This window comes from Mastigoproctus giganteus, unplaced genomic scaffold, assembly GCF_048544385.1.
Source record: "Mastigoproctus giganteus isolate SK-2022 unplaced genomic scaffold, ASM4854438v1 scaffold_15, whole genome shotgun sequence".
NCBI lineage: Eukaryota > Metazoa > Arthropoda > Arachnida > Uropygi > Thelyphonidae > Mastigoproctus > Mastigoproctus giganteus.
In genome coordinates this window covers 3,646,446-3,670,522 of record NW_028328292.1, presented here as the reverse complement: position 1 = coordinate 3,670,522, position 24,077 = coordinate 3,646,446, and the positions used below count along the sequence as shown (strand labels likewise).

Here is a 24,077-nt window from a genome sequence, read left to right as displayed (position 1 = left end):
GTATAGTGTCAGAACTCGTTAATTTCTTTAGGTAATTAAAGATTCAAATTCCCTTATTTAGAACTGAGAAGTTTTAATTGGTGTCAAGTTCTTTCATAATTTTGCAGTTTAAAGTTAGTATACTACCTTTATGATATTTGTTCATATTTTTTCCCCCTCACCCCACCCACAAAGTTTTTAATAGTAATATTCTTAAAATTCTTAAAATTAATATTCTTAAAATTCATAAAATTCTTGAAACAATACAGAAATTTTTATTTTATTTTATCATCATAAAATTAGTGGAAATGTATTATTCTTTATGTAGTTATAATAGCAAACCAAACCTTGCACAAATTTCTACATCTTATGTTGTGAAGCTAATCATGAGTTGTCCAACTTTTAACCTTCAAATAAATAGCACTTCCCCATAAAGAGAAGTGTATTGTTGTTTATTTCAGTGAGTACATTGTTATTTATTTTTAAAAAGAGCTGACCCTTACATTGAGGATGCTGACCCTTTCATACAGTGGCAGGTAACTAAACTTGCCATTGAAGCGACATTAATGATTTATCTGGTATAGTAATATCTGACAGACCACTGACTCATAATTTTTTGCTTCACAATACAAGATGTATGGTTCTGATGTATGATGTGTCTGTGCAAACTTCAGTTTGCCTTTATAGCAACATACAGAAAGATGCATCTTCTATATTTATATCTTAGTTTTATACTTTCCATAACATAAAATTTTGTAGCTCTGAACTAATATGGATTTATATATTTTATATATGTACATGCAAGATTTACTAGAGGAGTCAGACCTTTCAGAGAAAAATTCTAATAATATAACTATGGCCTTATGGAAATATAACCTTTTTCATTTGTGTGTGTCAGTACTGAAACAGGATTTCTCAGCTGTATCAGGCAGTTGGTTTACAGCTTCTCATCTTACTGAAATAATAAGGTAAGTTTTTCCTTCAGTTTTTAAAATTGAAATGAAAAAGGTAGTAGGTAACTAATAGAAAAATGAATTTTAGTCTGTTGGTTATTTTCATGTAATCCGTTAGATCTGCACAGTGCACCAAAGTAATTTAAAATGACCTTTTAAATTCAAAAATTTGGGATAAAACTAATAGCAGTAAACTGAAAAGCAAATTATGTTTAGGTAAAACAAATTTAAAATATTTTTTGAAGTTAGTAAAGTTTGGCTGCTCTTTTCCTTGTTGGTGTGCTGAGTGTCAGTTTTCAGCTTCTAAGTTTGAAAAAGCATTTTGGTGGTCACTAAGAACAAGAAATTTTTAAAAATTATGACAAAGATTCACTAAGTGGGCATGCCATTTGTGTGTGTGGACTTTGATCATTTATAGACATCATGTCACCTGCAAGGAAAAAAGTGCAGGACAGCCTAATTCTAGTTCAACAACGATTGAGTATCTTTGTTATTCTTTTGAAAGCAAGCTCTGTGCTGTATTATGTTAGTTGAAAGAAAGCTGTAGTGTAGTAGTCAATGTACTGGTGGAACAGGACCAAGGTATGTCTGCCAGGGCAAAGGTTGATGACGTTGTAGAGTGGATATCATCTTTTAAGGGCACAAAAGGTGATACAGTTGTACACGTTGGCACTAATGATATTAAGAATAGGAGACCGGAAAAATTACTTAACAAGTAATTTGGGGTTTTTTTTTTTTTTTTGGCTGATGCTGCATAAGCTTGCTTTCTTGCATCAAATGCCTCTACTAATGCTAATGCTAAGTACAGGTCACTGTTGAAAAAAAGCCATGAATTAGGGTTGAATTTGAAAGTGTCTGCAATTCTGCCCAAACACGATAGGAGGGAGTATATGATGAGAGCCTTGTCGATCAATTCGGCCCTGGAAAGATTGTGCAAGGCTCAAGGGGTAGAATTTTTTTCAGCCTGGTCTGTACTTATTAACAAGAGAGACTGCTTCTACAGGGATGGGATGCACTTAAATAGAAAGGGTGCAAGAATATTTGCTGATGATATCGAGGCAGTGTTAGGTGGGTCAGAAAACTGCTAGATTGGGGGGGGATACAAGGACTAATAGATTAACAGTAGCCACTGGCAGAGGTCAAAGTGATTCTTGCACTGCTTCTATTGGAATGAGCAGGCTTTTGCTCATTCCAATAGAAGCAGTGCAAGAAAACAAGATGCAGGATATTTCACAGACTGCTGGGAGTTATTGCGATACAAGTAAACACATGGATTGTGTTAGGGTAGCTAAGAATAGGAACAGGTGCATGTATACTTGCGTGTACACCAATGCTAGGAGTTTGGTAAATAAATTTGATGAATTTGAGGTATTGCTCAAAGCATCAAAGGCGGATATTGTTGGGATATCAGAGACGTGGTGTCACACAGATATAAGGAATATATCTGGACTGGAATTTGGGGAGTACAACGTCAACAGAAAGGATAGACAGGATAGGAAGGGAGGAGGGGTTATGCAATTAGTTAAGAAACACATAAAATCCAAGGAAGTGAATCCAGTCGACATCGCTGGACAGTGCAGTGTCGAGTCAGTTTGGTGTGACATAAGCAATGGGGAGATCAAAATTGAGAGTAGGAGTGTGCTATAGGCCTAATGACTCTGATGAGTATAATAAGAAACTATACAGGGAAATAGAGTGGGCCAGTAAATCAGAGAGTCTTATAATGGGGGATTTTAATTTCCCAGATATTGACTGGAATTTGTGGGTTGGTCACTCACACGCTAGCAAGGCTTTTGTGGATTTATTGGGTGATAATTTTCTACATTATCATGTTCGGGAGGCAACTGGAGTGAGTAATACTCTTGATCTGATTATCAGTAGTGATTCTTCATACATTAAGAATCTTCAGATAAAGGAACCACTAGGTGGCAGTGATCACAGTGTGCTGAAGTGGGATTTACTCAAAGAGGTAACTACCATCAGGGGTAAAGGGAAGAGTTATTGCTTTCGTAAAGGCGACTACGATGGTCTGAGACAGTATTTAAATTCTATACAGTGGGACCAACTGATGATGTTACCAACAGCAAATTCAAAATGGGAAGCATTCAATGAACTTATCTTGGAAGCCACTAGGTTTTATATACCAACTAAGAAATATTGTTCAAGGTTTAGGCGTAAATGCATGTCAGATGAACTAATGAGACATATGGCAGAGAAGAAAAATGCATGGGATACATATAAATTAACATGTGACACAGAAGCCTATGATAGATATAAGTTGATCTGCAACCAAGTTACAAAGGAGGTTAGGCAGGCGAAGGCAGATTACGAGAAATCTTTGGCAAGGGATGCAAAGAAAACCAGCAAAGAGTTCTTTACTTATGTAAACTCTAGAAGGAAGGGGATGAATCAGATTGGACTACTTGATATCGATGGGTCAACTGTTGATGATCCTGCACAGGTAGCTAAAAAACTAAATAAATATTTTGCATCGACATTGGCACATGAGGAGTTATTGAGCGAGGGGAATGCCAGAGGTATATTCAACTCTGGCAGTAATCTAAATAATCTTGTAATAACTGAGAGTAAAGTGGAGGAGAAATTGTTGAAGATAAACACAAGAAAGGCATCTGGGGTGGATGGGATCTATCCAGTTATAATAAAGGAGGCAGCAAAGGAAGTAAGCAAACCCTTAGCCATAATTATGAGAGCTTCCTTGGACTCAGGGGAGGTACCCATAGACTGGAGATGTGCAAATGTGACCCCAATTCACAAACGAGGATCAAAGGCTGACACAAGCAATTATAGACCTGTGAGTTTAACTTCTGTTCCAGGAAAATTAATGGAGGCACTGCAGGATCATCTAGACAAGACTTCAGTTATAGCTTGGATGCAGCATGGTTTTGTTAAGGGGAAGTCTTGCCTGACCAATTTGATTGGATACTATGTTGTCGTCACAAAAGAACTGGATGCAGGGAATAACTTTGATCTTAGAAAGGCTTTTGATACTGTTGCACATGGAAGACTGCTGCCCAAATTGGAGCAGTGTGGCATTGGAGGCAAATTGCTGCTATGGATAAAGGGGTGGTTGAGAGGGAGAAGACAGAGAGTGGTAATCAATGGACACTGCTCATCGTGGACTAATGTTATTAGTGGAGTCCCTCAGGGTTCAGTGTTGGGTCCATTATTGTTTTCTGTATTTATAAATGATATTGATGATTGTATATCAAGCTTAATGTCCAAGTTTGCAGATGATACAAAGGTTGGCAGGGTTGTTAAGGACACTACTGATGCTATGCTGCTGCAACAGGATCTGAAAAGGTTGAGCAGATGGGCTGAGAGGTGGCAAATAAAGTTTAAAGTTGACAAATGTAAAGTACTACATATGGGAAACAGCAACCTCAGAGCAACGTATCAACTCTGTGGTACTACACTGACAGTGGTAGAGAATGAAAAGGACCTGGGGGTAATTGTGCAGGCAGATATGAAGTGCTCTGAGCAGTACAGATGGGCTGCAAGAGTAGCTCATGGTGTCTTTTCAATGATATACAGGAATTTTTCTAGCAGCGATAAGGAGGTGATTATTCCCTTGTATAAGGCAATGGTCTGGTCACACCTTGAGTATAGTATACAGGTCTGGAGGCCTCATTTCAAGAAGGATGTAGAGCTGCTGGAACGAGTACAGAGAAGGGCAACAAGATTAGTGAATAGAACAAAGGGATGCTCTTACGAAGAAAGGCTTAAGTTTTGCAAATTACAGTGTCTGAAGACTAGGCACCGGCAAAGTGATGTGATAGAGGTGTATAAAGCCTTGAATGGTTTGAGCATGCTCGATGCTGATGGGATTCTTCCTCTTGCTCAGAATAATCACCTGAGAGGGCATAAATTCAAATTGAGGAAAGACAGATGTAGGATAGATGTGCGGAAATTTGCCTTTAGCCAGCGGGTAGTTGGTTGGTGGAACAGACTTCCATCCCTTGTTGTGGAAGTTGATAGCCTAAATAAATTTAAGGCTCAGCTGGACAGGTATTTCGAAAGAACAGAGGGGTGAAGTGGAAGGGTTTTTTTTTTTTTTTGGCTGATGCTGCATAAGCTTGCTTTCTTGCATCATATGCCTCTACTAATGCTAATGCTAGTATTTCGGACAAGTAGTAGCTAGCATTGAATGTAGCTATTTGTAGCAAGATTCAGTCTTCCTGGAAAGGTTAATAGACATACACTAAGTGATCACTGAATTATGACCACCCCTATGAAAACTGAATGCGACCCGTTGACCACGTGAGGTACGAGGATGTGCAGTTAGTTGACCTACGTAGCAAAGATAAGGTGCTAATGGTTCAGTAGGCAGTAAAATTCTGAGCGTGATCGGTAAGAGGAAAGATTTATTGGACCTTTCTCTCGTTGAGCTCCCACAATCTGTGGGAGCTCAATGAGAGAAATATTGTGGGATTGTGGGAGCTCAACGAGCTGGTGCCTCAATTTTCCAAACAAATGAACTGGTGGAGCGTTCGAGAGCCGCCATTGTTAAAGTGTACCAGGACTGGCGTCAAAATGGTCAAACAACGACCCGACGGCAAAACTGCAAAGGTCAGCGAAAGGTTGATGTTAGATCTGAGTGCTGGGTCCGACAATTCGAACAGGCGCAGCACTGTTGAAGAGTTAACTATTCAGTACAATATGGGCCAACCCGGAACAATATCTGGCCTGACCATGCATCGCACGTATGGGCTATACCAGCAGACGACCCCTACGGCATCCTCTCCTAACCAAGATTCATTGGTGTAAAAGACTCCTGGTGCAAAGAGCATGCAAGTTGGACCTTAGAAGACTGAAAGAAGGTGTGCTGGTCAGATGAGACACGTGTTTAATCCCCACCGTGGATGGTTGTGTATGGATTTGCCATCAACAACATGAGGCTCTTGATCCATCATGCATGGTATAAAAAGTGCAGGCCGGTGGAGGCAGTTGTATGGTGTGGGGCATGTTTCACTGGCAGGAACTTTGACCCTTGGTGCATGTGGAACAACGTATCACTGGTCTCCGCTATTGTCAACTGCTTGCTGACTGTGTACACCCCACTATGTTACACTTTTTCCCGAATGCCGATGGTGTCTTTCAAGATGACAATGTGCCGAGCCATCAGGCACTTGATGTGCAGGAATGGTTTGAGGAACACAGTTCTGACTTCCAGCATATAGATTGGCCTCTGAACTTCCCCCCTCCAATATCAATCCCATAGAGCACTTGTGGGACACTATGGAAAGGTATATCAGGTATCTGGATACACCAATCACCTCCATACTTGCATTGCTGGCTGCATTACACACAGCTTGATTGGCCATACCTCCCGAATGCTTCCGACATCTTGTTGAATCAATACCACGTTGGATAGCTGTTGTATTGAGGGCAAAAGAAGGACCTATGAAGTATTAGGTAGGTGGGCATAATTCTGTGATCACTCAGTGTATATCAGAATTTCCAGAGACTTGTGGATGGACATTCTCACAACAAGAGTATATTTCTTGATCAATTAGGTGATTGCTCCTTATATCACCATGTAGATTTGCTGCAAAGAAGAATATTTTTGACCTTATTTTTACCAAGAATTAAACTGATCTTGAGAACTTCTACATTAAAGAACCATTACTAGGCCACGATTAGTGTGTTAATGTGAGTCATATCTAAATAGAACTGTTTTCAAGAATAAAGGGAACAGTTTTAATTTTGCAAGGGAAATTATGATGGCAGTAGGCATTACTTGAATAGGTTCAACGACTGTTTTCATTAAATAGAATTTCCATAGAATTCAGTAGTTTCCATTTAGCATTTATACTCATTAGAATAAAAATGCTGAATGAAAACTAAGTAGAAATTATCCATCTTTTTATACCTTTAAAGCATTATAGTTCTGGGCCTAGACCAAAGTGGATGACTGGCTGAATTGTGCTGCATGGGTGGAATATAAATTATCAAGAAATATCAAATGGGATATGTCTTTTTAAATATGTGATAAAGTTACTCAAGGAGTAAGAAATGTTAAAGCAAACTTTGAAATGACATTAACAATGGCAGTAATAAAGAAATATTTGCATATGTGAGTGTAAACAGTTTTTTTTTACAGTTTTCAGGTTCTGGCAGCATGCTGACAAGCAGGGCTCCCCCCACCTCCACCACAAATATTATTGTTTATGTTAAACTTAACTGGTCTTGCTACCTGCACTAACTACCTCTGAAATGAACTATTTGATTCATATTTGTTTTTGACAAAAAATTGTGTTAAAATGAGCAAAAACACTGAATTTTTAGGAGTAGTCAAGGACGATGACAAAATAGTGAATTGTTAATTGAAACATTAAAGCTGGAACACATAAAAACCTACACAGTTGATAGTCTAACTTAATAATTTATAAAAAAATTTGTCCACCTTAATGCAAAATCATGTGTAATTTGAGTGCAGTCAAATTCACTGGCAACAGCATTTTCTGTCAACAAAATATCCATGTTGTTAATTCATTCTTGAAGTATTGTTTATAAGATTTTATAAATTTCACGTTTTGAAAACTGCTTTCTACAGATACTACAATGAGAGGCAAATGTGAGAATTCTGAGGGCAATATATTAATTAATAGCAATTTATGGGCCACAACATACTAAAAATGCATTTCCTTTACAAAACATATCAGTGCTTAGTGTGCTCAAAGCTGTACCCATAGTGAATTACAGTTATCTCTATTTCTCTGAAGCCTTCTCTAATTATTTTGTATACAAAAAAATTAGATATTCCAATTGCATATCTAATTTATTTTTTTATTTTTTTATTATTATTATTTTTTTGTCAACTGGAGCATGGAGCCCAAGGCAGTCGCCTCACTCACCTTGTTCTAAGGCTGGGCCTGCCACATTTGTCCACTAAAGATAGCTATGGTAAGATCATATACCTGAAACAGGTAGCTGATAAGCAAAATAAATATTGTGCATGAATATTTACATGTGTACATTCTTTTAAACTTGATATTAGCATTAGCCCAGATAACAGGCATTTGGAAATAAACAATTTTGTGATCACTGAAAATGGACTAGTAGAGAAATGTCATGCCTTTTTCACATTAAAGAGCATTGGAGCCCTCATAATGAACTGGTGTCAGACTGACAATATTGAAACAGAAAAATCTCAGTTAAGCTGATGTTTGAAAGCATACTGTACTGCTAAACAATCCTGTGGTTGTATTTTCATATAAAATGTGTATATTGTCAGTCAAATTTAATTTGAAATCCAAAGTTTGGATTTTAAAAAATCTGCTTTTCTCCTGCTTGCAATTAGCAAATCTCCAGATTTTTGGAAGTCAAAATGTGTCTACTGTGTTAATAAAAAGTGAAAAAGTGTTAAAAATGGACAAAAATTGATGCACTTAGATTTAGATTACACTGGTCAACATGTAAAATGTTACGAAAATGAAAATATCCAATCTTGGCTAATTTTATGCTGCTGAACACAAAAATCACTTTAAAATTTGTCAGTTGGCTCTTATTTTTGAATTACAGTTGAGATCTCATATTAGGGAGTTACTCTACATTATCAACTACGGCTCTCAGAAAAATGCAATGTAACACCACAGTTTCAGTACCACCATGCTCATCACTTCATGGGCAACTGTCGCCTTGCTGTGCATCATGTGATAAGTGTTGTCTCCTCAAATGCATCTTCAACTCTGTTGCAGTAATCCTCGAATACGGCTAAGTACTGGGTGATTCGTTCTCAGTTAACAGTTGTTCTCGGTTAGTTTCCTACTTTTTGTGCTGTGTAAGATTAATATGCCCCGTATTTGTGTGAATAGATATGTGGAGAAGTTGTGTTAGCTTCAAAAAAGTGTCCCTTAACTCAAGCCATAAAAAAGGCCTTCTTCTTGTACTTTGGATGTAAAGTAGGTGACAAGGACAAGAACTGTGCTCCACACATATGCTGCACTACCTGTTCATCAAAACTCAATGCATGGGTGAATCAAAAGGGACGTTTTATGCCTTTTGCAGTGCCTGTGATATGGAGGGAGCCAACAAATCACATCAGATTGTTACTTCTGTATGGCACCTCCTATTAGAAAAAGGATGACAATGAAGAAAAAGTGGACACTGATATACCCAAATATACCATCTGCGATTCTTTCCATGCTTCACGGTGAAGTACTACCCATTCCTGAACCACCCAACAGTTTTTCTGTACACTTTGACGAAGATGAGAACACTGATGAACATTAACGTGATATACACAAAGTAGTACAGCAGCTGTCTGCGTCAAGGGATCCATCGTTTTGTCCAAACCATTCTGAACCACATAAGATCGCAAAAAGTGAGCTTGATGACCTTGTCGGGGATCTCAGACTGCCAAAGAATAAGGCAGAGCTTTTGGCCTCGAAGCTACAATAGTGGAATCTTCCAGATCATTCTGTGAAAGTGACAACATTTCGTACTTGAAATAAAGACTATGATGAATTCTATCAAACAGAAGGTGAATTCACTGTTTGTAAGGATGTTGATGGCCTAATGGCAGCAATGAACATGAGGCACATTCCTGAAGAATGCCGACTATTTATAGACACATCTGAGGTTAGCCCTAAGGCTGTGTTATTACACAAAGGAAATATGCTGCCTTCAATACCTCTTGTATATGCCGTCCACAAAAAAGAAACATATGCAAACATGGAGAACATCCTCTTAGATGTACACTATCAGAAGTATGAGTGGTGGATATGTGGTGATTTAATTTTATTTTATTAGGACTACAAAAGGATTACACTAAGTATTGCTGCTTTCTCTGCAAGCGGGATAGTCATGCCGAGGATATGCACTACGAGAAGAGGAGTTGGCCTCAACGAAAGTCACTAACACTTGGATTGAAGAACATAGCATTTGAACCTCTGGTAAATTACATTAAGAAACCACTCCACTTCAAACTGGGGCTCATGACAAATTTTGTGAAGGCTTTGGAAGTGAACGGTCCTGCATTCACATACTTGCAAGAGAAATTCCCAAGACTTAGTACAGAGAAGATTAAGGCAGGCATTTTCATTGGTCCACAAATAAGGCAACTTTTCAAAGACAAACAGTTCAAATGTGTCCTTAGTGATAGTGAGAAATCAGCATGGAAAGCCTTTTGAAATGTTTTGACTGGTTTTCTATCAAATGTTAAAGCCAGCAACTACAGGTAGCTTGTAGATCTCATTACTTCTTGGGTGCAACATGTCATTGAAGATGCATTTCTTGCACTCACACCTGGATTTCTTCCCACCAAACTGTGGTGCCATCAGTGACAAACATGGTGAATGCTTCTATCAAGACATCACAGCGATGGAACAAAGATACAAAAGCAAATGGAGTGCCGCCAGGTTAGCCGATTATTGTTGGATGGTGAAAAGGGATTCTGCCAAAGCTGAATATAAGTGAAAGGTCCCGTGTTTGATACAGTTATGATCATAGCTACATCTCACTGCCATATAAATAAAAAAATACCTTGTGGAAATATAAAAAACTACTTTTTTCGAAAACAAGAGCTCATCTGTCATTTTAAGCACTATTTCCCAAAATCTATAAAGTAAACTTACTTTCATGCCCGAAACAAGATATGACCAAAAATTTTTTTTGTTCAGTGTTGTTAATACAAAGAAAGTATTAAAAAAATAATGCAAATAATCTGGCTGAATCTGGAAATAGTGGCAGAATTTCAGTCTTTAATGTACCACATAAAATCTATAGCAGCATCTTAGAGAAGAGGATTAGAAGTATTACTGAATATAATTTTGGGGAAGCATTGTTAGCTTTTTCAGCTAAATGGGGGTTGTAAGGATCAAATATTTGCATTCAGAAAAATTATAGTAAATCATAGTAACATGATAAAAACTCTGATTTTGAAAAAGCATATGGCAAGTATCTAAAAAGTTGTTCCTTTAAACAACTTTAAAAAAAATACAGCACTAAGGATAATCTTTTAAGGGAAATAAAAGTGGAAAATTGGTAGTGGAGGCTGAGGGAATCGTTGGAAAACGGTTTAAAGGTGGAATATGCAGAGCTGCACCTTATCACTACTTTTTATGATTTTCTTGGACCATTTAATAAAAGAATGTACCATATATTCCAGTTTATAAGTTGACCTTTCAAGCATTAAAAAAATCATCAAAATTTTTAATGTTGCTTATATGCCAACACTTTTCAAGTTTACATGAAATCCTAAACGTGAATTAAGGACTTAGAGTTAGATAGACACGAACTAATATATTTATAAATTTATAATATTAATTGCATCTATATTTTTTACACAATTTTACATTATTGATCACCTCCAAAAAAACCCAAGAATTTAACTTTATATAGCACATGTGCTTACATTATTTATGTAACTAAGCCATACCATGTTTAACAATATGGAATGGCTCAGTTACACAGTCAGTCTCTCATTAGCATTAGTAGAGGCACATGATTCAAGAAAGCAAGCTTATGCAGCATCAGCCAAAAAAAAAAAAAAAAAAACCCTCTCCCATTTCACCTCTTCGTTCATTCCAAATACCTGTCCAGCCCAACCTTAAATTTATTTAGGCTATCAATTTCCACAACAAAGGATGGAAATCTGTTCCACCAACCAACTACCCGCTGGCTAAAGGCAAACTTCTGCGCATCTATCTTACATCTGTCTTTCCTCAATTTGAATTTATGCCCTCTCAGGTGATTATTCTGAGCAAGATGAAGAATCCCATCAGCATTGAGCATGCTCAAACCATTCAAGGCTTTATACACCTCAATCAGATCACCTCGCAGGTGCCAGTCACGAGAAACTGTAATTTGCAAAACTTAAGCCTTTCTCCATAAGAGCAACCCTTTGTTCCATTCACTAATCTTGTCGCCCTTCTCTGTACTCATTCGAACAGCTCTACATCCTTCTTAAAATGAGGCCTCTAGACCTGTATACAGTACTCAAGGTGTGGCCCGACCATTGCCTTATACAAGGCAGTGGTCAGGCCACACCTTCATATCTGCCTGCACAATTACGCCCAGTCCTTTTCGTTCTTTACCACTGTCAGTGGAGTACCCCAGAGTTGATATGTTACTCTGGGGTTACTGCTTCCATTTTTTTGTAGTACAGTAAACCCTCGCTATTCACGGTATCTGTATTCGCGGTCGCTGATTCAATATAAAATGAAACCTAAAAAATGTGAATTTTAAAGCGCCGTGAACATTTTCCGCCATAAAAAAACATGGGCGTGACTAAAATTATCTTTCCCGATCAAAACAGCGCTCAGTGGGTGGGGGGAGAGCGGTGACAAAATCGCGAGTGTGGATGTTTCTCGCTAATCCTTGTTCAGTATGTGTTATGCTCTTTTCGTGGAAGGTTTCGTCGTTTGCTTTTAATTTACTGTATATGCTTATAAATTGAATAAATTTATCAATTTATAAATTGATATGCTTACAAAAGTGATAAATCTACTGTTTTGCAGTGTAAAACAGACTTTTTCTAGTGTGTTAATGGAAGAAAGTGACTTTATTGTGGACAAGTACTTTCTAACCAGTACAAAAATATGGCTACGAATAACAAGGGAAATGTGAAAAGATCAAAGACGGTGATGACATTAGCAAATAAAATTGAGTTATTAGATAAAATTTCTAATGGTGAAAGTGTCTCCTCAGTGGCAAAACATTATAAAATCAATGAGTCAACGGTACGATCAATCAAGAAATCGGAAGAAAAATCCGCCGTAGTGTCCATGAAAACGCGCTAATTGCTTCAAAAATTTGCTCTGTAACTTGTGATGTTAAATTAGAAAAAATGGAAAAAGCTTTAAATCTGTGGATAGAAGACCGAACTCAAAATAAAATTCCGTTAATTTCACTCATCATTCGTGAAAAGGCAAAACTCCTTTATCAACACTGTAGCGAAACTGGTGATAGCACTGGCGGGATAAGTTTTTTTGCTAGCAAAGGCGCTGCTTTGAAACATTTGTTTGAAATTTCTAATAAATATTACATTTAATATTAAATTGTTTCTTATTTTCATTTCAATGCCATATGTTTGCATTTCACTATGTACTGTCTATGTACATAGTCATATTATGGAGGTACATATAATACATACATAGACAAAATTTTAGACTAGTTTTTCTTATATATTTCATACTTTGGAATGGAACCCCTTTATTACTATGGGAGCCATAACTCAGTATTCACGTTTTCGGTATTCGCGGCATTTCTCAGGAACGTAACCCCTGCAAATAGCGGGGGGTTTACTGTACTTTACATTTGTCAATGTTAAACTTCAGTTGCCACCTCTCAGCCCATCTGCTCAACTTTTCTAGATCCTGTTGCAGCAGCGTACTGTCATTAGTGTCCTTAACAACCCTGCCAACCTTTGTATCATCTACAAACTTGGACATTAAGCTTGATATACCATCATCAATATCATTTCTAAATACAGAAAACAACAATGGACCCAACACTGAATCCTGAGGGTCTCAGCCATCCCTTTATCCATAGCAGCAATTTGCCTCCAATGCCATACTGCTCCAATTTGTTCAGCAGTCTTCCATGTGCAACAGTATCAAAAGCCTTTCTAAGATCCAAATATACGATATCAAAGTTATTCCCTGCATCCAGTTCCTTTGTGACCACATCATAGTATCCAATCAAATTGGTCCGGTAAGCCTTTCCCTTAACAAAACCATGCTGTGTCCGAGCTATAACTGAAGTCTTGTCTAGATGATCTTGCGGTGCTTCTTTTACCAGTGCCTCCATTAATTTTTCTGGAACAGAAGTTAAACTAAAAGGTCTATAATTACTTGTGTCTCTCTTTGATCCTCCTTTGTGGATTGGGATCATATTTGCACCCCTCCAGTCCATGGGTACCTTCCCTGAGTCCAAGGAAGCTCTCATAATTATGGCTAAGGGTTTGCTTACTTCCTTTGCTGCCTCCTTTAATTTAACTGGATAGGTCCCATCCACCCCGGCTGCCTTTTTTATGTTTATCTTCAACAATTTCTCCTCCACTTTCCTCTCAGTTATTACAAAATCATATAGCTCACTGCCAGAGTTTAATTCACCTCTGGTATTCCTCTCCCTCAATAACTCCTCATGTGTGAATTTAGATGCAAAATACTCATTTAGTTTGTTAGCCACCTGAACAGGATCGTCAACAGTTGAATCATCAATATCCAGTCGACAAATCTGATTCATCCCTTTCCTCCTATTCTTAGCTACCCTAACACAACCCATGTATTTACTTGTACCGCAATGACTCCCAGCAGTCTCTGAAATACCCTGCATCTTGTTTTCCAGGCTGCTGCTCATTCCAATAGAAGCAGTGTAAGAATCACTTTGACCTCTGCCAGTGGCTTCTGTTAATCTGTTAGTCCTTGTATCCCCCAAGCTAGCAGTTTTCCGACCCACCTAACACTGCCTCCATAGCATCAGCAAATATTCTTGCACCCTTTCTATTTAAGTGTATCCCATCCCTGTAGAAGCAGTCTCTCCTGTTAACAAGCAATCTTTTCCTCATACACATATAGCATTAAGTAAGGAGTCATATCACTTCTTTGCTCATGTATGTAGGTTTTATTTTAAGGAGTTTCTACATATTGAGTACTGTGTATATGTACCACTTTCTTTGCAGTTTACTGTGCAGTGTAATAAAATGTCACACTTTAAAAAGAAATAGCAGAAGTAATTGATCTTAAAAGTAGATAGTGGTTCTTAATTCATATTTTACTGTAATACACCACTAAGTGAGATCGAAAAGATGACTGCAGAAAAAGGGATGGCGTCAACTTATATGATGAATATATGATTAAACATGAATTTTCAAGGTAATATCTGGAAGTGTTGGAATATACAGTAAGTTATGACAAAGTTGATTATGGAAGACATGAAAACTGGGTCATGCTGGTGATATTATACTGTTAAACAGTAGCTTGCAAGATCTTTAAATGTGTTATGTGACACCTAAGGACAGATCCAGGAGCTGCAAAAATCTGTGCCTCCCCCTTCGCTGATCTGCTTCTGGATCCACTAAACATTTTTCCTAACTATGTATGTAAAGGCCTCCCCGATGGTATTCTCCACCTTGTCTCGGTCGGTTGGGGGGGGGGATTTGCGTGTCCTGATTACCAGGAGAGCTAAGTCGCGGTAGCTTAGTTACTGGTAGGGCCTCCCAAGCTGGACAGGTCAAAGGGTAGGGGCCAGACTAAGAGAGATACCCTGGTCCTCCAGGTTGGGGGTTGCTGCAACAGGCTAGCTCCTCGTTCAGTATAAAAAATGCACAAATTATGCTAAATGACCTACAAGTTTAAATGAAAATGGACTGCACTTCCGGAAACAACTCGGCAAATGAAAAAGGACAATGATTTTGGGATGCTAGAATGTTCAAGGTCTTTCAACTAAAAGAAACTTTCTTCCGGATGAACTGCAAAAATTCAATTTAGATATCGTTGTGTTATCGGAGACAAAGAAAAAGGGATGTAGAGAGGAAATAATGGGAGAATACTACCATTTTTGGAGTGGAGTTGATAGGAGTGAAAGAGCAGGAGTTTCTGTTGCTGTTAAAAAGAAATTGAGACATAACATCAAAAATTGGCAATTTATTAATGAAAGAATGATCTCATTGGAATTGACAATGTATGGGAGAGAAATATATATTTTGGGAATATATGCCCAAAATAATGACACTGCTGAGACCTTGAAGGATCTGAGAGAACTAATAGAAAAAATCCCTAAGAACAAAGAGATATTTTTAATGGGGGATTTCAATGCAAGAGTAGGAACAGAATAAAATAGCAAAGTTATAGGAAGATTTGGAGAGAAAGAGAGGAACGACAACGGAGATAGAATTATCAATCTTTGTGAACAGTTCGACTTGAGAATAAACAACACATTTTTCCAACACAAGGATATCTATAAATATATTTGGTCGCAGGAGACAAGACAAATTAGATCAGTTATAGATTACATTATTTCAAACATTCAGGGACATATGTATTGAAAGATGTCACAGTTTATAGAGGAGCTGAATGTGAATCTGACCATTTTCTTGTTAAAACAACACTGAGGTGGAACTGGATTAAGAAAATAAGAGTGGACACCCAACAATGCAGAGAAGGAGAAATGCTACAAGTGGATCAATTTAACGTTGAACTACTTCTGGATGACAGCATTTGAAACAACTTCACCTGGAAATTGGATGCTGCAATAGGAACATCTATATTCACAATTTACTTTTTGCAGATGATCAGGTGGTAATAGTACAAAGCTAGAAGATGCAGACCATGCATGTTGTCAATTGTTTGAGGCATATAAACGATGGGGTCTAAAAATCAATTTTAGCAAGACTGAAATGTTGTCTTCAGGATCAGGACACATTCTAAATATTGAAGGTTTTAAAATCAAACAAGTTGATAAATTCAAATATTTGGGATCAATCTTACAAAGTGATGGATCATCCCAAGCAGAGATCAATAAGAAAATTGCAGACGGCAGAAAGGCTATTGGCGTTTTAAATTCTGTTCTATGGAGCAGAAATATTCTAAATAAAACAAAGAAACATATTTCAAATGATTATAGAAAGTCTTCTATTGTATGGAGTGGAAACCTGGATGTTGAATAGGTGAGGAGAAAACAAATTGCTCTCCACAGAAATGGATTTTTGGAGACACTCAGCAAGAACTTCTAGAAGAGACAGAAAATAGAATGAAGACATGAAAGAAAATGGAAGTGAAAAATAAGATTATTGACACTATCAAAGAAAATCATTTAACATGATATGGACACATAAAACTGATGCAAGAAACCAGATATCCAAAGGCTGTCCTGGAATGGATAACTCCTGGAAGAAGGAGAAGAGGAAGACCTAAGAGGAAATGGATGGATGGAGTACAGGAGTGCTTGACAGCCCGAAGTTTAACAGACCAAGGCACCTTTAACTGCACTTTATGGTGGGAAAAAATTCCTACCAAAAAATAACTTGTAGGCTGAGGAAACCCATTGTAAATGGAAACACTCCTCTTGAAGATGATGTATGTAAAGGAATTTTATGCTGATTCTAATAAAAAAAATTAAAACAATTTTTCATTTACAAAATAAATTTAATATACAGGGTATCTCAAAAATATTGGTACAAACGTTTAGGGGAGGTAGGTAACATCTAAAGGAATATGAATCGCATAGGAACCCATAACCGGAAACATCACCATAAGTCGGTACACGGCGCTGTTCATCAGTTCGCGAGAGGGAAGATTTCTGGTTTACTCATTCAAGCAGTAGTCGCTGCACGAAGAGCATGCATCGATATACAAACTGTGAGCTGGCATACATGCACCTGTTGTATGGATTAGCAAAGGGCAATGGATGAGCCGCTCAACGAATTTATGGAGAAGCTTCCCAGACAGACATGTACCGGACCACCGTTTCTTTGCATGTGTGCATCAAAATTTGTGCGATTATGGGTCATTTAGAGGCAACAGGAGTAGTGCGGGCAGACCACGTTCGACGAGAATTCCTGCAATGGAAGAAAGTGTGTTGAATGCCGTCCAGAATAATCCTACTACCAGCACACATGCCATTGCCTCTGCCTTAGGAGCGTCTTGTTGCAGTGTGCAGCATGTCTGGCACGACGATTCCTTACACCCCTTTCATCTCCAAAGGGTTCAGTTACTGCTCCCCCAAGATCATCCTGCATGTGTGGCTTTTGCGCAGTGGTTTCTCCAAGGAAGTGTTCAAGACTTGAATTTTCCAGCCTATGTTTTGTTCACAGATGAGGCTTATTTCACTCGAGAAGGCTTATTCAATCAGCACAGTGCTCACGTGTGGGCTCACATGTGGCACAACATCGCTTCACAATAAATGTGTGGGCAGGTATGGTCGATGACTGCTTAGTCGGCCCATACCTGTTACCATCCCGCATGAACTCCGCTAAATATCGGATCTTTCTTGAACAGATTCTACCAGGGTTACTTGACGATGTTGCAGCAAATGTGAGATGCAACATTTGGTTTCAACATGACGGGGTGCCTGCCCATTATGGAAGGTGTATTTGTGACCATTTGAACAGGCATTTTGGGCGTTGATAGATTGGCCGTGGTGCACCCGTTGCCTGGCCCCCACGCTCACCTGATTTATCGAGCCTTGATTTCTTTCTGTGGGGGCCCTCAAATCTATCGTGTATGAATCGCCTGTGGAGATGGAAATGGATCTCGGGGCGAGACTCGTCTGCGCTGCTGCTACTGTCAAAGAAACTCCAGGTATGTCCGCCAATCCATGCTGCTTCGGTGTCACACATTTCTTTTGTGAGCAGTTTGGTAAGTGTTTAGTTAGAGAAAGGGAGGATATGTATTACTGGACATTAGCTTAACAGGCTATTTGAAATTAGTTAAGTGAATTGAAATAGCAACAGCATAACAGTGCTCATAAAATGATGTCATGGGGATGCCATGCAAGTGTGGCAACCTCTGTGGTACTGTAGGAGATGTATCTGTTTCTTGAGGTCTTGCAGGTATTGCAGGATGCAGTTCACACTCTGGATATCGCAGTCCCAGAGGAAGTCCAGAGGCATCAAATCTGAGCTAGGTGTCCATGCTATGAGCCAGCAGGTTGCAGTCCAGTTTATTTATGCCATGAATAGTCTTGCAAGTTTAATAATTGCAAATTTAAACCAAACTGTTGATGATTTTCAGATTTTGTATTTATTTGTTAAAAAAAAAAAAAAAACTTAAGATTGTGTTTATAGGTCTTTTCCTATAAAAACTTATCACACTTGCATTTTTCCTCCATGGCAACCTAGTCAAAACAGTGCATTGCTGTCTGCCAGGTCTGGGTTCATTTCTTATTGACGACTAGAGGAATTTCTCAAGTTCCTTTCAATTGAAGCTGTAGTTGACTGATCTCAGGTGGAGGGGGGTAGGCTTTTTCCTGAGTTATTTCAGATTTTTTGCAGCTTGCACAACATACAGATGGCCTCTGAAAACTCTCTCTTTCTGATACAACAGACATTGACTACTGCAGGAGTCCATGTTGCAATCTCATGGAGAGGAATGTATATTATCCTAAATCCTGCTGTCATCTGGTTAGAAAGCGGCTGGACACATTATTATTATTCATACAGCTGTATGATTTCCCCCTTCCTGAATTAAGACTTACCACCTTGTAAATTATAAAGGGAAACTTGAAGTCTTCTCAGCAAAACACAAAACTACATAGTCAACTTTTTTCCTTGTACTGAATTTCAGCTTTTCTTCAAGTCTAAAGATTTTTTTGATTTGCATGCAAGTCCAATGCTGAAGTATATAGCTCTGTTGGAATTGTCACATTTAACTTAAAGAACTGCTAAACTTATAATTATTAATAAAATAATTAACCATTTTGGTAAAACTGATCAATCTTTATGTTTAAAATCTAAAGGATGGTCAATAGAAAATAATAGAAAATGTTGACTGCCTGCTTTTTATTATAAGATGGTATTTACTATAAAAATGTGCATCTTTTTTAACAACTTCACCATCCTTGCTTTATGCATTCTACTTGAATGAATAATGCATCCTTTAATAAGTAATTTTCATGGTAATGTGCAAGTTTCAGTTTGGTTGTATATATGGTTTTAATAGTTATTTTATCCTCATTGACTCAGTTCTTTTAAATTTCTTAATGTACTTATCTCCAGTGCTGAACTTAGGCAAGTGCAAGAGATGCATAAGCATAGAATGCAGAGAGGAACACAGAATTCAATACTAAAAAATGAACAAAAAAAATATAATTTTTAATAACAAAATTATGAAAAGTATCATTATTATAATATATTTAATTATGACTAAGGCGCATTTAGGGCTAGAGCCTCAAGCTGCGAACAAATTTAGACTATGTATATAAAGTGCTTAGCATCATAATACACAGCCATTTCTGAATAAACAGAAAATTTTTAAGGTGGCATCGTTTTAGGTTATATCTCATATTGTGAATACCTTCACAACGAGTTGCCATGATATTGCACTACTTCGAATAAGTAACGCTTCACCTAAGGAGAAGACTAATGTTACTTATTCTCAGATAGGTACCACCACCCAGACAGCACTGTTTCAGGGCTATTTGGCCCTTCTTCAGTGAGTGGGTAGGTACCCAAGTGATGCAATGATGGCAAAAACAGTTATGAAGTATAACTCCACAATATGAGAGATGCCTGATGGTGTATGATGTATTTAGACTAAGGCGCATTTAGGGCTAGAGCCTCAAGCTGCGAACAAATTTAGACTATGTATATAAAGTGCTTAGCATCATAATACACAGCCATTTCTGAATAAACAGAAAATTTTTAAGGTGGCATCGTTTTAGGTTATATCTCATATTGTGAATACCTTCACAACGAGTTGCCTTCTTCAGTGAAGAAGGGCCAAATAGCCCTGAAACAGTGCTGTCTGGGTGGTGGTACCTATCTGAGAATAAGTAACATTAGTCTTCTCCTTAGGTGAAGCGTTACTTATTCGAAGTAGTGCAATATCATGGCAACTCGTTGTGAAGGTATTCACAATATGAGATATAACCTAAAACGATGCCACCTTAAAAATTTTCTGTTTATTCAGAAATGGCTGTGTATTATGATGCTAAGCACTTTATATACATAGTATATTTAATTATTTAAATATATCTTGGTTTTTTTATTTATTTTTTTATTGTTTTGCATTTACTATTTATGTTTGCCTTTATACGATAGATTGTCTCCTTGTTGTACCCATTTTCCAAAGTTACTGGACTTGGGCAGCTTCAACTTTCAAATTTCTCTTTCTCATAGCTATACAGGTCGACTGTCGCTAATCCGGCAGCGTTGGGAACTATGTGGTACTGGATTAGTGAGTTTGCTTGATTGATTTGGTAGTTGTTGGCGCATCGGCTTCTGTGGCCATATTGCACCTCCCAAGGTTTTTGCAGTACTTTGATCCAAGCCCGAGGCGGGAATCGAACCCGCGACCTTTGGGTTGCCGGGCAGGTACTTTACCCACTCGGCTAGCCCGGTCGGCTAGTGAGTTTGCCAGATCACCGGTGGTTATTTTTGCGCATACAGTTTACCCAACAGCTAACCACTCGTGTGGTACTGGATTAGTGAGTACAACTGTGTGGTACCGCATTAGTGAGTTTGCTGGATCACTTGGTGGTTATTTTAGCACATACAGTTTATCCAACAGCTAACCACCTCATTCCTACCTTTAACACGTTGACTGCCAAGCTGGTTTAAGAAAAAAATTCCCCAGAAAATATTTAGCAAATAATTTGATTAGTAATTCTAAAATAAATATTGTAATGTTAGTGTTGTCGTTTTTTCCCTTAAAATATCAAAAAAAAGAAAAAAAAAAAAAAGTTTTTTTTTTTTTTTATGTCGCATATATGTAGCCCAGTAGGTTACTTCATTTTTGAGAAGCCATGTCAGCCACATACACGTGACGCTATTACGGTATACGTATGAAGGTCGTTTGTGATTAGTTTTTTGCACACGCGACGAGCACCTCAATAAAACTAATTGCGATAAAATAAACTCTCAAACATCGCAATAAGTTTGTCAGTACAGGAATACCTCGCATAGCGTGGTTTCGAACAGCGTGGGTTTCACTACAGCGCAGTTTACAAATTGAAAAAAAATTAACTGCGTTATGCACCAATACATTTGATACGTATGTATGTATTATAATGCCAGCACATAGGCCAATGCCTTATGGATTCAAGGCCATGCTGACTGTTGTCACAACTCCCATTATATACGGACTCTGCTAGCTTTGATAGATTAGTAAACACTCTAGATTCCGAGTGGTGAGGGCGTTGATTGTACGTAAGCTGTACAAATATTTTTTGCTGTATATTTTTATTAAAGATTAATTTTTAAAAACGTTACACCCTTATACGCAAATATGAGTGGAAAGAAGAAATGTAATGGCGCTGAGTGTTCTTCTAGATCCAAACATCGAACGAGTATGAAAGTAAGGCAGGTGTTGCAAAATGACATTCGATGTTATAAAGAGATGTATGCAGATAGATAAAAAGAAGAAAAAAAAAACTGTGCAAACTAAGCTGATCAGTTATTTTTCAAAATAAAAATACAGTATATACTTCACTTATATTCTTTTGGTATATACATACTGCAATAAAAATCATTTGTACTGTATTTACTAGTATTTTTCATTTTTATCATTTTAGTTTCTTTTTTTGCAAGAATTTCATGTGCATGAATTTATAGTAAACAAACACCTATATATTTTTGCAACTCGACCCATATAATCAAATTGTCGGAATGTATTACATTAAAATATATACTAATAATACCTCGATCAGCGCGGTTTCAAATAGCACGGTATTTTTTTGGCACAAAATAACTGCGCTATGAGAGGTATTCCTGTATTGTTAGAGATTTTGTGAAAACAAGTTCGTTAACGTGCTGTATTATCCATCATATTGTGTTGTGTTTTTCCACAAGTTTGTACAAGTGTTGTAAAAAAAAAAAAAAAAAAAAAATCTAAAAAGGAATGGCTATAAGAAAATTACTAAAATAAGAGGAACTGAGAGAAATTGCTGGAATTTACAATTAAGCAGAGTTAAACTTCTCACACACCGCTGTCAAATTTTTTCAGAAGTTCAACTTTATCTGTTATGGACAATGTACGATGCTTGCAGTTTACACCATGAGAGGCACTTCCTTTATGCATTGGAACCATGGCTGGGGCTAAATGTGAGCAGGTTATAATAATAAATGCAGAACAACAAGTGGGAATGGCTTGCCAGTGTTTACGAGTTCGCGCCAACAGCTGATGCTGCAACCAACACCACCAAAACAGTAGCGGCAGGTTGGTGTGCCGACTCAGAAAATTTGAAATTACATTTGGGGAAATTACGTCCGAATTAGCAGTGGAACCGGATTAGCGGTGGCCGGATTAGTGATGGTCAACCTTTATTGCACCCTCCTTCCATGATTTTCTTGGGCATCCTCGTCTTCTTTTCCCTTGTGGTATCTACTCATATAAAATTTTAGCCATTTCTCTTCATTCATGCGTAGAAGATGTTCAAACCATCTCAGCCTCCTATTTTCAATTCATTCTATAATATCTTCATCTGCATGCAAATGCCTTGTAATTTTCTTGTTCATAACCTCTCAAACTTGGAAACTCTAGGGCCTTAAGCTTCTTTTTGTCATCCTCTTTCAGTGTTCACACCTCACATCCGTAACAAAGTACCGATTCCACTAATGACTGTCCCGGTATGTTTTTTTTTGTTCAGAGGGAGATATTGTTGTCCCACCAGATAGTATTGAGGGCACAAAGAATTTTCCTACTTGATGAATTTGTGTGCTAACTTCCTCTTTCCCCAGTCCTTCCATAGTTATAATCCTTATAATACAACCAAGATACTTGAAGAAGTCAGCAGATTTTAGATGCATAGATTGTGTAACTTCCAATTTGTCTAGATGCTCTGCTGTGCTTAGGAATTCTGTTTTTGTGAAATTGATATTGAGGCCCCATTGGTTATATGTAAGATGCAGATTTCTTAACATGTATTCCAAATCATAAGTTTCTTGGGCTATGATGACCTGATCATCAGAAAAATTGAGATTCCATAAAAATCCGTCATTAATTGATACTCCATTCTTGCAAGGTGCATTCCAAGAAAACATTAAACAATAAAGCTACATCCCTTCCTCACCCCCTTGTTGGATAGATCGAGTTAGATAGAGACTTTCCAACTTTAATAAATGACACATTGTTATCGTATAATTCCCTAATCAGTTCAACAAGTTCTGGATCAATTGATATCTGTTGTAGGGCTTTCCATAATTCCTTTCTTGGAACAGAGTCCTATGCCTTTTCTAGATCAATGAAGGCAAAGTAGGTATCTTTATTCCTTGCTCTTTTCTCCACTTTTGTATTTACAATATTAATAAAATGATATAATATGATTCAATGTCTTATTTTTGTAAAAATGATGGGGCACAAAGAGAACCTTGCCCAGGGCACAAGAATAGCTATTTCAGGTAATGCTTATCTCTTATTTTGAATAAAAATCTTTAAAATAATATTACAGAATGAATTTTGTAATATTATTAATTTTGTTACAGTTAATATTTTTTCAAATTGAAATTTTTTAATTATTTTCATA

At 37.6% G+C, this 24,077-nt stretch overlaps 1 protein-coding gene across 1 annotated transcript in view; it reads left to right on the top strand.

The window, feature by feature from the left end:
- Window positions 1-834: 834 nt before the first annotated feature.
- The window catches only part of LOC150074912 (IQ calmodulin-binding motif-containing protein 1-like), a 199,182-nt gene continuing 175,939 nt past the window's right edge, over window positions 835-24,077 (top strand). The window contains exon 1 of the mRNA XM_090389381.1: window positions 835-947. Within this exon, the coding sequence (XP_090245507.1) occupies window positions 835-947 (113 nt within the window). The remainder of the gene's footprint in view (window positions 948-24,077) is intronic.